Here is a 14,830-nt window from a genome sequence, read left to right as displayed (position 1 = left end):
ACAATAATTATTTATCTGAAAACTAATTGTCATGGGTTTACCGCGACAGTGTGGAGCCAGAATACCACAGCAAATGATTGCTTTTTCTCAGGCGCTGAGAAGAAGCACTTCTCCTTCATTTTAATGGTGTTTATTCCTTCTAGTAGAACATGGGTTAATCAGCTATGTTGGAATTCTCTGTGCTTGCAGATGAGCTCAGCTAACCACTCCTTTCCCCTTTATAATCTGGGCACTGTTCCAAATCCTTGTCAGAGCCAGCATTTGCTGCATGGCTTCCAGAGGGAGAGGTGCTCATATGAAAAGGAGTGGTGGAGAAATTATCTGTGACTGTTGCTTGGTTTGTATGTGTGATAATTCCCTATCCTTCTGTATTTTGGTTTATTCCCCCACCTCCATGCCCCGGTGCATTCCTCTATTATATGTGAGTTAATATTTTGTATGACTGGAGTTTTCTGTTAACCCTTGTTTGTGTTGCTTTGTTTGTTGGTGTTGGTTTACTACGGTGCACAGTAGCGCCCCTCTTCCCTGTGTGGGGGAAGAGAACAGACAGAGGGATGACTCAGGAGATAAGGCAAGAGTGGAGGCCCCAGCATCTTCACCTTAAGAAGTATCCTGGGGAATAGGGTGAGCTAGGGTACCCACTAGTGTTAGGGACAGGGAAGGAGCCCCTGGTCCTTGGTCCCGCAACAGCTATGTCATGGCCGTAACCATTTTTCTGATCCATTATAGATCCATTCACTGCTCTGATAGGGCAACTGTGGCTAATCAGTCTGGACGTGGCAGATTTACATATGGTGGTTTTTCAGCACCCTAATACTGTACATCTGGTGTGGGACTTTCAGCTCTGAACACTGCTGAATTTCAGCAGCACTAAATGACAAGGTGAAATATGGCATGCTGAATCATGTCAGTTACACAAGAAAGAATTGTTTCAGTGTGAATGAGGCCTGTATGACAAAAAAGATATGCTCCAAAAATTTCAAACTGAAATCTCCCCTACTGTATCACGTTAGTCACAGAAGAAAGAATTGTTTCAGTGTGGATGAGGCCTGTAAAACAAAGCAGATAAACTCCAATCAATAATAAAAATGAGATTTCCCCTACTGTATCATGTTAGTAACAGAAGAAAGAATTGTTTGTGCGGATGAGGCCTGTATGACAAAGAAGATATTCTCCAAACAATTTTAAACTGAAATCTCCCCTACTCTATCATGTTAGTCACAGAAGAAAGAATTGTTTCAGTGTGGATGCGGCCTTTAAAGCAAAAGCAGATATGCTCCAAAAAACTATAAAGATGAGATCTCCCCTACTGTATCACATTAGTAACAGAAGAAAGGATTGTTTCAGTGAGGATGAGGCCTGTATGACATGCATAAGATATGCTCCAAACAATTTCAAACTGAGATCTCCCTACTGTATCATGTTAGTCACAGAAGAAATATTTATTTTTACTATGGAAAAGCTCTGCACACAGAACAATTTCACTGCCACTAAATGACAAGGTGAGATATGGCGTGCTGAATCACATTAGCAACTGCAATAAATATTTTTTTTATTGTGCAGCAGATCAAATCACAGAACAATTTCACACACACTAATTGGGTGCTGAATCATGTTAGCAACTGCAAAAAATATATTTTTTTACTGTGCAACAGCTCTCCACACAGAACAATTTCACCGCCACTAAATGACAAGGTGGGATATGACTAGCAGCATCACATTTAGCAAATGAAATAATACGATTTTGAAAGGTTTACTTGTGTATTGAATAGAAGCACTGTAAAACACACTTTTATGAAATGTGCCAGCTGTCTTGGTCTGTGGACCTCACTAATGGCACAAAAAAATAGCTTGAAGGTCGATTTCACAGCCATGCAGGACATTAGCTATGTAAACTACCTGACTTAGAAACAACCGCCTAGCTAACTAGCTAAAATCTATCTTCACCCAGGCACAGCATCAGGAGCAGCCTCTCTGCGATGTTATAGTGACAATTTCGCTAAAACAAGATGTCCACTCTTTATATAAAGAGGGATATTGCCTCGGGACATTGTGGATGTCTCCTGTGCCCTGATTGGCTAGCCAAAATGTGTACACATAAAGCTAGAAAGAAAAAAAAATGTACAAGCACCCTGGACCTCTGCCAACTCCCTACCCTCATCAAACACATTCCACACGCTCATCATACACCACCACAATCCTAGACAAATTGCTCAAAATTCTTTAGTGGCAAGACAAACATTTTCCCGCACTTTTGGTGAATGTTACAGATTTTAACGATTTTATGAAAATTTGTTTGTGTTTCCGATCACAAATCCGAATGTGCCATATTCGTGCCTAATTTATGTTTGGTCTTCTCTATATAAGAGAAGTGTTTCTAAAAAATTGTTGCATATAGCAGAGTAGAATGTAAATCTAAGTTCTCAAAGAAAGCAGTTATCATGTAATAAACACCTATAAAACTAATTTTATTAGATGTGCATTAAAAAAGGATTTTTTTTCAGAATACCATTACCAAACAATTAAAAAAAAACACAAAAAATGTGTTGGATACCTCCTCCTCCTACACCTCTTCCACCTACACAATCACTTCCACCTCCACCTCAACCTCGTGGCTCAAGATTATAATTTTTGCTTTTTTATTTTGTTATTTTAAGTTATTTCCCTATCCAAATTTGTTTGCAAGGCCATTGTCTTGCTCTTACTGCCTTTGGCAGCCCACTAACTCTTACTATGATCATTTTACAGCCATTTTAACAATCTGAAGTTCAAGTTCCCATTGACTTGTGTTGGGTTCTCTTTCAGGGTCAAGTTCAGTGTACAGTTCATATACAGAACCAAACTTTTAACTCTAGTTCTACCGAACGCAACGAACCTGAACTTGCACTGGTCCGCTCATCCCTAATGAAGACAATTTACAGTGCATCATAAAGAAGCCCAACATTCAGAAAAAGCCACATTAGAAAATACATTTAATATGAACTTTACAGATATTTTTATCATCAACCACCTAAGATCATTGAAATTCTTGTCAAACATTGGTTCATCTTGAAAGACAAATCTAAAAATAATCTGAAAAAAAAAACTTAGATTAACACATCGTAAATAAAAAAACCCTTAAAAATATGATCACACCAAAAACATGCAGAAGTAATTCTAGCAAGAATAAACCAGGTTATCTTTCATTATTTTCATATTTTAAGATAGCTATAGATGTGCCCAAAGAAACTGTAAATGTTGAGGTAATAAAGCAAATCGTGCATGTCTATAGTTGTATACGAAAATGCAAGATGATTCAAATTAAAACTTCACCAAATTGCACATACTCATACGTAACTTATATTGTAGAATGCAAATATAGTTTGCAATGTGTTGAAAGGACCACAGAATGTTACCATATGAAAAAAATACATATACTGCTCAAATGTTACAATTGGGTATATAAAACAAAGTATAAAAGTTATGCCTACATGCACAACTGAGGATTCTTATAGCATTAAAGAGAACCTTTCATCAAGTTTTTCATGTTGAGCTAGACACAGGATGTAATAATGGCTGCAGAGCTAAACAAAATATTTTTTTTTATATTTTGAGTCTTGGTTGCTGAGGTATTAGCAATCAAAACCCATGCCTTCCCTCCCTTTCCATAACTTTTCAGGCACATGACAGCTGATTTGATCAGCTGTCATGTGCTCCTAATAACTATGGGTGGTTCGCAATCCACCCCTGGCTGTTAACATGTTAAGATGGGTGCCACAAGTCAGAGCTCTGCAGTTCCCACCCTGTCAGATGACCACGTGAGACCGCAGCTGTGACGCGAGGTAAAAAGTTTACCTCTGGTCACAGATATCGGCTAATAGGACTACTGATCTTACCAGCTTAAGTCTGCTGCCACTGATAACAGCTAGAGTAGGCAGTTGCTGATGGGTGTATTCATCAGCCAGCACTTGTGCTCTAAAAAATACATATTAAAATTATGTGGGTTCCCCTCTATTTTTGATAACCAGTCAGGTAAAACTGGCAGCTACAGCTGCAACTCTCAGCTGTCAGTGCTTTCTTGGCTGGTTATCAAGAATAGGGGGTCCCACATTTTTTTTAAATTATTGAAATAAATAATTAAAAACAATGTCTTGATGTCCACCTCATTTTTTGACAACCATCCACGCTAAAGCAGACAGCTGGGGGCTGGTATTTTCAGGCTGGGAAGGGGACGTGAGCCTTAAAAGAGGAGCCTGCAGCCACCCCAGAAAAGGCAAATGTATTAGATGGGCCAATTCTGGTGCTTTTCCCAGCTCTTCTTACTTGCCCTGTTGTGGTGGCAAGTGGTGTAATGGTTGTGGGGTAACCTTTTTTATTGTCAGGTGACATCAAGCCCAGGGATTAGTAATGGAGAGGAGTCTATAAGAAGTCCCCATTACTAACTTCATAGTCAAATTGTAAATAAAAAACACTCAGAATAAAGTCCTAAAAATAAACAGAAACAGTTTTACTTTTTTATTTAAAAATAACAAACAGTTATACTCACCTAACGCCCATTCCAGTGAAGTCATAGTCTCCTCTAATAAGACAAAAAAAAAAAAACAACCATATCCCTCGCCTGCTTGTTGTTCTGTCCCACGCCATAATCAATGTCTGGGTATAAACAGTTTTCAAACTGGATGGTGCCAAGATGCGACCATTCAAGCTGAAAAACTTTTGAGAATGAGTCACTGTGAGCACAACCTCAGTGACTACTGGTGACATCATTAAGGTTACCGCAGGTCACTGAGGATGCTGTCATAGCTTGGCCATATACTGCAGTAACTCCAGTGAGAAAAAGTGACACGGTGCAGTGCTGAGCTCAGTGAGTTCACCGCAGTTCAGCCAGTGAACTTACTGAGATTAACTCACTGAGCTCAGCTCTGCACTGTGACACTTGCACGGTGCAGCGCTGAGCTCAGTGAGTACACCTCAGTGAGCTCATCACAGTTCAGCCAGTGAACTCTGAGGTGAAATCACTGAGCTCAGCACTGAAAAAAGATGTGCCTGCACTACACCAACATGTCACAGACATCACCCGTTCCTTGAAAAAATCTTTGTCTGACAAGATTCATTTCAACATTGACACCTGGATGAGCAAGCATGGACATGGGCATTACATCTCACTGACTGGGCACTGGGTGACTCTGGTGGCTGTTGAGGAAGTCGGGGAAGGGGCTGCTCCACAAGGCTTGGAATCTCAAAGGCTTGCAGGGTGACTGGAGATGGAGAACTCAACCACGACACACCATAAGAAGGAGAACTAAACTATTAGACAACAAGGGGTGGAGAAATAAACTAAACTACTACACACATGGAGATTGAGAATTAAACTACTAGACAACAGAGCTTGGAGAAATAAACTACTAAACACCTAAAGTTGGATAACTAAACCACTACATACCTGCAGATGGAGAAATAAAATACTAAACAACAGGAGTTGGAGGACTAAACTACTAAACACCTAGTTTTGGAAAATTAAACCACTACACACCAAGGGATGGTGAACTAAATCACTAGACACCAAGCTGTTACTAGAGAGCAAATCTTGGAATCCCCAAGGCTTGTGGGACAAAACTCTGTAAATAACCCTTTCTCCACTGCTTCTCCTTCCTCCACTTGTTGGGCCTTCACCTGTTCCTTCAACCTCATCCTTAGTAAAACACAGTTTCCAACAGTGTAGAGACAATTCCCCCACCTCTGTACTGTGCAGCCTGGAAAACCCACAATCAGGTAGTGTTCAAATGAAAATGCCTTGGAGTACACAGTCAAACAGCTCAAGCATTTTAGACAGCTATCTGAGTTTAGCTGTCTTAACTGAAACTGGAGTCAGTGAAGGCAGTGTGCCATAACAGAGCAAACCTGGCGGCGGACCTGTGCTGGGGAAACTTCACACACCTGCCTTGCATGGCTCATATCCTCAACCTGGTGGTACAGCATTTTCTATGCCACTATCCCAGCCTGGATGCGCTGCTGTAGAAAGCACAGCCGCTGTGTGCTCATTTCTGGCATCTACACCACTTGTGTCATCGAATTACATCACTACAGAGGTCTTTTGGGCTATCGGTTAACTGTTTTATATGCGCTGTGCCGACATCTTGAAATTCCACTCTGCACTTGTTGCAGTGCCAGTGAAAGCAGCGGTAACCCGTGGTAAAATATGACATTTTGCATAGTCTGGCCCAATGCAGTACTAACATGTAAGAAATCACGTTTGCGAACTGGGCACAGATGAAGGACCTCTGCACCTTTTGCACAGTTTCAAAATGGCTACTAAGATGGTTAGCGCTGACTTTGCCATCACCAGCATCCCTATTCCGGTCATCTACATTCAGGAGCATACTTTGAATAGTCCACATTTGAATAGTCCACAGGAGAAATTGGTGGTCGCAGAGGATGAGGAAGAAGCAGAGGAGAATGCATAAGTGATAACCATATCTTGGTCTGTCATCGCACAGGCGGGTGCCATGTGAGGGTGGATTATAGCGATTGAGGGGGCTCAAGGTATCAGACAAACTGTTAGTTAAGGAGCAGATGCCGAGGAACAAATGGAGGAGGAAGAGATGATGGGCGCACAACAGTCAGGTAATGAAGAGGATAATGATCCCCTCTCCATGGTGGGTGGGAGAGGATGGAGGAAGCAAGCTTAAGTCTTTTCTTGCCTCCAACACACCATGTACTTGGACCTAAAGCATAGCTAGGGTTTTGATTCAGAGGTCATAAAACTTCTGAGTGGGCCCCCTAACCAGGTAACCTTGATTACAACTGGGTGATGCACCCTAGTAGTGGATGTACAAGAACCTCAGCAGATGATAGCACTGTTACTGAATATAATCTCTACATAAAGACCAACATTGATATTACCACCATGTGGTCAGTGGTATATACCAGTCCTATGGAACATATAAGAGACTAGATTGTGGCCCGATTGTAACGCATCGGGTATTCTAAAATATGCATGTCCCCGTAGTATATGGACAATGATGATTCCAGAATTCGCGGCAGACTGTGCCCGTCGCTGATTGGTCGAGGCAACCTTTATGACATCATCGTCGCCATGGCAACCATTATGACATCTACGTCGATACTGTGCCCGTCGCTGATTGGTCGAGGCGAATTCGCGGCAGACTGTGCCCGTCGTTGATTGGTCGAGGCGACCTTTATGACATCATCGTCGCCATGCTGTGTGTTATGACCTGGTGGTTAAGAGGCCACACTGATATGACCTGGTGGCTAAAACGCAACATGGGAGGAGCTCTGAGGAGGTGGTATCTCTACTGACCGCAGTTCCTAATCCTAACAACAACACTAGTAATAGCCGTGGGATGTTCCTGACTCTCCCTAGACACCTCGTCACAGCCTAAGAACTAACTACCCCTAAAGTAGGAAATAGAAAGCTATCTTGCCTCAGAGAAAACCCCAAAAGGAAAGACAGCCCCCCACAAATATTGACTGTGAGTGGAGAGGGAAATGACGTACACAGAAATGAAATCAGATTTCAGCAAAGGAGGACAATACTAAACTTGATAGACAGAGAGAAAAGGATACTGTGCGGTCAGTATTAAAAACTACAAAATCCACGCAGAGTTTACAAAAATGAACTCCACACCGACTCACGGTGTGGAGGGGCAAATCTGCTTCCCCAAAGCTTCCAGCTAGCCTGAATATGACATAGTGACAAGCTGGACAAAAAGAGACATATTTGCAGAGCAATAGAGTCCAAAACAAATGGACAAACAAGAACTAGCAAAAACTTATCTTTTGCTGACAAGGACAGGCCATGTGAGAAATCCAAGGAGAGAACCAAATCCAACCAAGAACATTGACAGCTGGCATGAACTAAAGCCCAGAGCAGGTTTAAATAACAAACCCAGGCAAGGCGATCAGTGAAGGCAGCTGCTACAGCTACCTAAAGGAGCAGCAGTTCCACTCGAAACCACCAGAGGGAGCCCAAGGGCAGGCGGCCTCGACCAATCAGAGACGCGGGACATCCAGGACAGACAGACAGACAGACAGACAGAAAAACCCTTAGACAATTATATATATAGATTACAGCACAGTTATAGATGGTTACTTACAGCTGACATTCTTTCTGATGGAATCGTTCACTTTTCCCATCTTTTCCATCTGTCACAGACTGACATGACAAATTCTCCAGCCAGGACTTGGCTGCAGAGATTACAACAAAGACACATCTGACTTCTTACATTTCCAGCACCATCCGCCTCTATTCCCAACCTGCACAAACTCCTTATTCTGATGATACCCCAATACTGAGCCGCTGCTGCCATATGTGTCCCTATTACTGCACCTACTGTGTGGTTCTATGTGCCTCTAGATGGTAAAACAAACCTCTGGAATATAGAAATGTCGTGTGGAAGTGCCATAGAAAACAGTTCCCACATTGCTGGAAGTGCATGTTAAATGCCGCTGTCAGAGTTTGACATTTAACGGGTTAATAGCCTTGGTTGGAAGCTCAACCATTCATTTTTGCCATTTTGCCATTCTGCAGATTTCCCAGCTGGGAAGTGATGGGGAGGCTTGTTCCACTGAGGATGATGATGAGGAAAGACACAAAGTGGAATATGAGTAGACTGAAACCCTTATGGAAGTTGGGCCCACTATTCTAGGTGTGGGTAAGATGTGTGATGTCCCAGCCTCTGAATCTGTCCCAGACTCCACCAGGTTAACACAGTGTGCCATCAGGGAAAAATATTGTCCCTGTCCACAAGAACTTGTCCACGTGTCTGTGGTTAGGTGGACCATCCCTGTGACTGCATTGGCCAGAGCATGGCTGATATTGTGTAACACGTGCTTATGTACTGCAGGGATGGAACACCAGGAAAAATAGTGTCGGCTGGGAATCAAGTACCATAGGGTTTCACCCGCCAAGAGGTCGTGGAAAGACTCAGTACCCAAAATTCGAAACGCCAACATTTCCAGGGCTAGCAATCTTGCAATGTTGGTGTTTAGCATTTGGGACTGTGGGTGGGTGGCTGTATATTTGTGCTTTGTCGTAAACGTCTGAGGCAGGACAACTGAACGCTGCTCTGGGACAACGAACTAGACGTGGTTGCTGACTGTTGTATATGTGCATCCGCTGGTTGTGGGTAAGAGGCATCACGCCTGCATCATGGTCAGCAGATTGGGAAGGCCATAACACAGGGGAAAGGGCAGTGATTAGTGTTGAGCATTCCGATACCGCAAGTATCGGGTATCGGCCGATACTTGCGGGTATCGGAATTCCGATACCGAGATCCGATACTTTTGTGGTATCGGGTATCGGTATCGAAACAACATTAATGTGTAAAATTAAGAATTAAAATAAAAAATATTGCTATACTCACCTCTCCGACGCAGCCTGGACCTCACCGAGGGAACCGGCAGCGTTCTTTGCTTAAAATGCGCGCTTTTACTTCCTTCCGTGACGTCACGGCTTGTGATTGGTCTCCTTCAGACCCTGGGAACCATCAGGAATACCGTCCGATACTTGAGTCCCATTGACTTGTATTGGTATCGGGTATCGGTATTGGATTAGATCCGATACTTTGCCGGTATCGGCCGATACTTTTCGATACCGATACTTTCAAGTATCGGACGGTATCGCTCAACACTAGCAGTGATTTGACCCTCAGACACAGATTTTGTAGCCAGGCATTCCGCCCACCTACTGAGGTGCTTGGCTGCCATGTGCTTTTGCATGCTGGTGGTGCTCAGGTTGGCAGTGTTCTTATCTCTTCTTAGCTTAGTTTGGCAGATACTGCAAATTACTGTTGTTTTAGCTGAAGGAGTAAGTAATGGGTTGTCTTATAGATGCCTCTTCATTACTAACCCCTGAGCTTGATGTCACATGACAATACAAAGGTGACATTAACTCCACAACCATGACCACACTTGTGTTGTGAATTTACCTTTTTGGCTCCCTCTAGTGGTTACTAGTGATTTGACTCTGGGAATGTCTGCCATCCCTTGTATGCTCACCTGGGTCGTTAGGTCAGGGGTGTTGCTATATAAGCTCCCTGGACCTTCAGTTCAATGCCTGGCAACGTTGTAATCAGAGCTAATCTGTTGTGCTCTTGTCTACTGATCCTGGTTCCTGCTAAATTAAGCTAAGTCTGCTTTCTTGCTTTTTGCTATTTGTTTTTGTTTGCATTTCTGTCCAGCTTGTACATAATCTGTATCCTAACCTTGCTGGAAGCTCTAGGGAGGCTGGAGTTCTCCCCCCGGGCCGTTAGATGGTTCGGGGGTTCTTGATTCTCCAGCGTGGATTTTTATAGGGTTTTTGTTGACCATATAAGTTATCTTACTACATTCTGCTATTAGTAAGTGGGCCTCTCTTTGCTAAACCTAGTTCATCTCTGTGTTTGTCATTTCCTCTTACCTCACCGTTATTATTTGTGGGGGGCTTGTATCCTACTTTTGGGGTCTATTCTCTGGAGGCAAGAGAGGTCTTTGTTTTCCTCTTCTAGGGGTAGTTAGTCCTCCGGCTGGCGCGAGACATCTAGCGACCAATGTAGGCATGTTCCCCGGCTACTTCTAGTGTTGGCGTTAGGAGTAGATATATGGTCAACCCAGTTACCACTGCCCTATGAGCTGGATTTTTTGTACTTCGCAGACTTACTAGTTCCTCTGAGACCCTCGCCATTGGGGTCATAACAACTTGCCACCACCACAGGGCAAGTGGGAAGAGCCAGGCAAAGTGCCAGAGTTTCTAGAATCTAATAGATGTGCCTTTTCTGGGTGGCTGCAGGCTGCTATTTTTAGGATGGGGACAATATCCACTGCCCCTTTCTCAGCCGGAGAATGTCAGCCCCCAGCTTTTTACTTTAGCTTAGCTGGTATTCTCAACAGGACAATGACACAAAGCATACTGCTAAAGCAACAGTCAAGTGGTTTAAGGGGAAACGTGCAAATGTTTTGGAGTGGCCTAGTCAAAGCACACACCTTAATTCAAATGAGAGTCTGTGGTCAAACTTGAAGATTGCTGTTCACAAAAGGAAACCATCTAACTTGAAGGAGCTGGAGCAGTTTTGCGTTGATGAATGGGCAAAAATCCCAATGGCAAGGCAAGATGTTGAAATTTCATAGAGACTTATCCAAAATGACTTGCAGCTGTAATTGCCACAAAAGGAGGCTCTACAAAGTACTAACTTTAGAGGGTGAATATTTGTGCACCCTGAAGTTTTCAGTAATTTTGTTCTATTTGTTGTTTGCTTTTATAATAATAAGAAAACTAAATGTTCGCAGTTGTAGGCATGTTCTTTACATGAACTGATGCAAACTCTAAAAAAAAGTCAAATTCTAAATTGCGAGGTAGGAAAACATGAAAAATGCCAAAGGGGAGTGAATACTGTTGGTAACATGCTATAAAAACGTTGTCCAGGTTAATAAGCGATGCGCTGAAATGTCAAGTAATATGTAACTCCCATTTTAACCCACATCTTGAGGGTCCCATTTTATTTGTCACTGATTTTAACAAATTCAGCTGCCTTTTTTAAAATGTTTGTTTTACTGTTTAAATAAATAATCACTTTTAAATTTTGAATTTCAAGGCCATTTCATGCCCCTCTGTGGGAAATACTGCAGGTCTTTTGTGTGGTTTTATTGTATTTAAATCACTTGTTCTGAATAATTTTTAGTTGTATATTAAAAAACTCTTTTACTATTTGAAAAAGGGATGAGAGAGCCCAAAAAAATTCATTGCATGAAGAGACTTGTTTAATAAAACCAATTTCCACTGTCATTGAAAGATTTGTATCACTGTAATCGAGTGCACTTTAAAAGAAAAAACAAATTTGCATTTAATAAAATTAGGGCCGAATCACAGTTATACAAAAAATCAATAAGATACATTTATAAATCATAATAAACAGAAAGCATAATAATAAGTTACAAATATGTTTATTACAATAAAAAATAGTTGTTTGAAACTTTGGGCAAATTGCCAGCAAACCCATTATTACCCACCGTGAACACTGCTGAAATAGTTGTCGCAAGTCTATAAGCTTGTACTTACACTAAACATGTGATTAATTCAGCAGCACAAAATTACTATTTTTAATGGTACCACACTTTTCCAGGAGTTCTAGGTATGTTTCATAAGGTCTATAATAAAATAGCTTTTTTTCTGCAACTTCTTAGGCCTTAGGCATAGCATAAGCTGTGCTTCACTGACCGAAAATAGAGTTCTTGTAATGGGAAGCATACAATTACACCTATGGTAAGATCTGCACAGTGAGACGTATGGAAGATATGATGTATTTCACATTGATTTGTTGCTAGGGAAAGATGAAAGTAGCAGTGGGGAAATCCAGAAATCTTATCAATCTAGAAATATGAACTACAGACACAGATTTTTATATTTGCTAATTCTGGTCAGATCAGATATAATCAAAATAAACTGAAGGCAGAAGAAATCCTACACAAATATTTGACATTATATGAGAAAAACTGTATTGTGCATACAAATCAGGTGTGTTTAGTTTCCATTTTTAGAAGACACTACACAGCTCTGGCAAAAATTAAGAGACCACCACATCAAAACCCTGTCATGGGCAGCCCAAACTCCAGACCTGAACCCCATTGAAAACCTCTCGAATGTAATGAAGAGGATGATGGATAGTCACAAGCCATCAAACAAAGAAGAACTGCTTACATCTTTGCGCCAGGAAGAAGTGAAAGACTGATGGAAAGCATGCCAAGACGCATGAAAGCTGTGATTAAAAATCATGGTTATTCCACAAAATATTGATTTCTGAACTCTTCCTGGGTTAAAACATTAGTATTGTATTGTTGTTTCTAAATGATTATAAACTTGTTTTCTTTGCAATATTTGAGGTCTGAAAGCTTTGTTTTGTTTTATTTTGACCATTTTTCTTTGTCAGAAAAAAAATACAAAATCAATTGCTTGGAAATTGAGACATGTTGTATAGGCTAAAAGAACAATTTACATTTTACTCAAAAATGTACCTATATAGAGGAAAATCAGACAAGCAGAACATTTTGCAGTGAAGGAAGTTTTTACTACACCCTCCATTGGGGGTGGTCTTTTTATTCTTTTCTCATTCTTGGGTCCTCTACTAGAGGCCTGGGAGTTTGAGGGTTCTGCGTTGCGCTTTTCTGGACAGAGAGTTCAGATGTTGGTCTTGGGATCTGTTGTAGTCATTTTCTGAACTCAGTGGTCATTGCTCGAAGTGCTCCTATCGCCACTGGAATCACTGTTGCCTTCACCTTTCACATCTTCTACAGTTCTCCCTTTTATGCCCTGGTATTTCTCATATTCCTTCTTTCTGATGTTGCTGTCACTTGGCCACATCTATTATCATTGCTGTTTTCTGATCCTTGTCTACTATCACAATGTCTGGTTGGTTAGCTAACACCTGCTTTTCCATCTGGATCTTGACATCCTACAGGATTTTAGCCCTTTCATTCTCAATCACTTTCTCTGGGGTCTCCCACCTGGACTTAGGAGGACTTAGCCCTTATGCTGTGCTTACTGTATATTCCTGTATATGGTATACGCTGTTCTTGCTTGCATTCTGTCACTATGTGTTTGACTTTTTCTGAGGTATGCACTATAGTGTTTTCCAAGGTCCACTATATATTATTTCCAACAGGGCAGAGCCGGGATTTGAACCCCAGTCTCTCACGTTGGTGGTTGTGCACTTTAACCATTACGCTATAATAGCCACCTAAGGTACTGTATATATTATCCTGTTAGGGGCCTTGGTATACAATTTGTTTAATTTATTTTCCACAGGGCAGAGCCAGGATTTGAACCCCAGTCTCCCATGTCATAGGCTGTTCACTATCAGCCACTACAATATATATATACGAGGGGCGTTCATTAAAGATTTCCCATGACTCACTTCCTGTGGACTGAGAGCAATGAAATTTGACACAGTTATTAGTCCTTCTCTACATAGGTGCCAACTAGGGACACACACTTCTCCCATCTCTTTAAGAAGCTGTAAACACCTTGTAGAAGTCGACAGGTTGCTCCTAAAGCCTTGTTGTGACTTTAGAAATCAGAGTTTCATCATCAAAAAATTGATTGCCCTTCAAAAATAACTTCATTGTTGGAAAGAGATGGAAGTCCAATGGTGAGAGGTCAAGCGAATAAGGGGATGCGGTAGAATTTCAAAGCCACAGGAGCATGCTTTCATTCGGGCAACATGTAAGTTGTGAAATGGTGCATTGTCTTGCAGAAGGCGGGCACCTTTGGTTAGCATGCCACACCTCTTGGTTTTGATGGCCTCCAATTTTCACAAGAGTGAAGCATAGTATTCCCCAGTGATCATGGTACACTTTGCTAGGAAATCCATCAATACTACTGCGTGCTGGTCCAAAAACACTGTCAGCATGACCTTGCCTGCTGAGCATTGGGCACGTGCGTTCTTTGGAGGTGGTGAGTCATGATGCTTCCATTGCTTCGACTGAACTTTAGACTCAGGATCATAGTGATGGACCTGGCTTTCATCCTGTATGATCAGTCTGTTGAAAATGTCCTCCTGGTTTCCATGGCACATCGTCAATAGAGCCTGAGAGCATTCAACTTGCTCCTGATTCTGGAAAGGTATGTGCAGCAAAATATTAAGTTAAGGGTACCATCTTTTCTGTCCAGGCCTATTTCATGAGTTTTACTTTTTTTTTAATTCTGTGGATGCATGGTTGAAAAGCAATATCTGACTTTAATTTGTTCATTTTTATAGATCTGCCATTAAATGAGGGGTAACAACAATTTTGACTATATATACAGTGGGGCAAAAAAGTATTTAGTCAGTCAGCAATAGTGCAAGTTCCACCACTTAAA

The 14,830-nt window shown here is 41.6% G+C and overlaps 1 protein-coding gene across 1 annotated transcript in view; it reads left to right on the top strand.

The window, feature by feature from the left end:
* Window positions 1-8,611, top strand: part of LOC143817712 (uncharacterized) — a 35,389-nt gene extending 26,778 nt beyond the window's left edge. The window contains exon 5 of the mRNA XM_077299200.1: window positions 8,531-8,611. Coding sequence (XP_077155315.1) covers window positions 8,531-8,611 — 81 coding nt within the window. The remainder of the gene's footprint in view (window positions 1-8,530) is intronic.
* Window positions 8,612-14,830: the final 6,219 nt, after the last annotated feature.

Source organism: Ranitomeya variabilis, chromosome 3 (assembly GCF_051348905.1).
Source record: "Ranitomeya variabilis isolate aRanVar5 chromosome 3, aRanVar5.hap1, whole genome shotgun sequence".
In the NCBI taxonomy this organism is placed as follows: domain Eukaryota; kingdom Metazoa; phylum Chordata; class Amphibia; order Anura; family Dendrobatidae; genus Ranitomeya; species Ranitomeya variabilis.
This window is presented reverse-complemented; position numbering and strand designations above follow the sequence as displayed.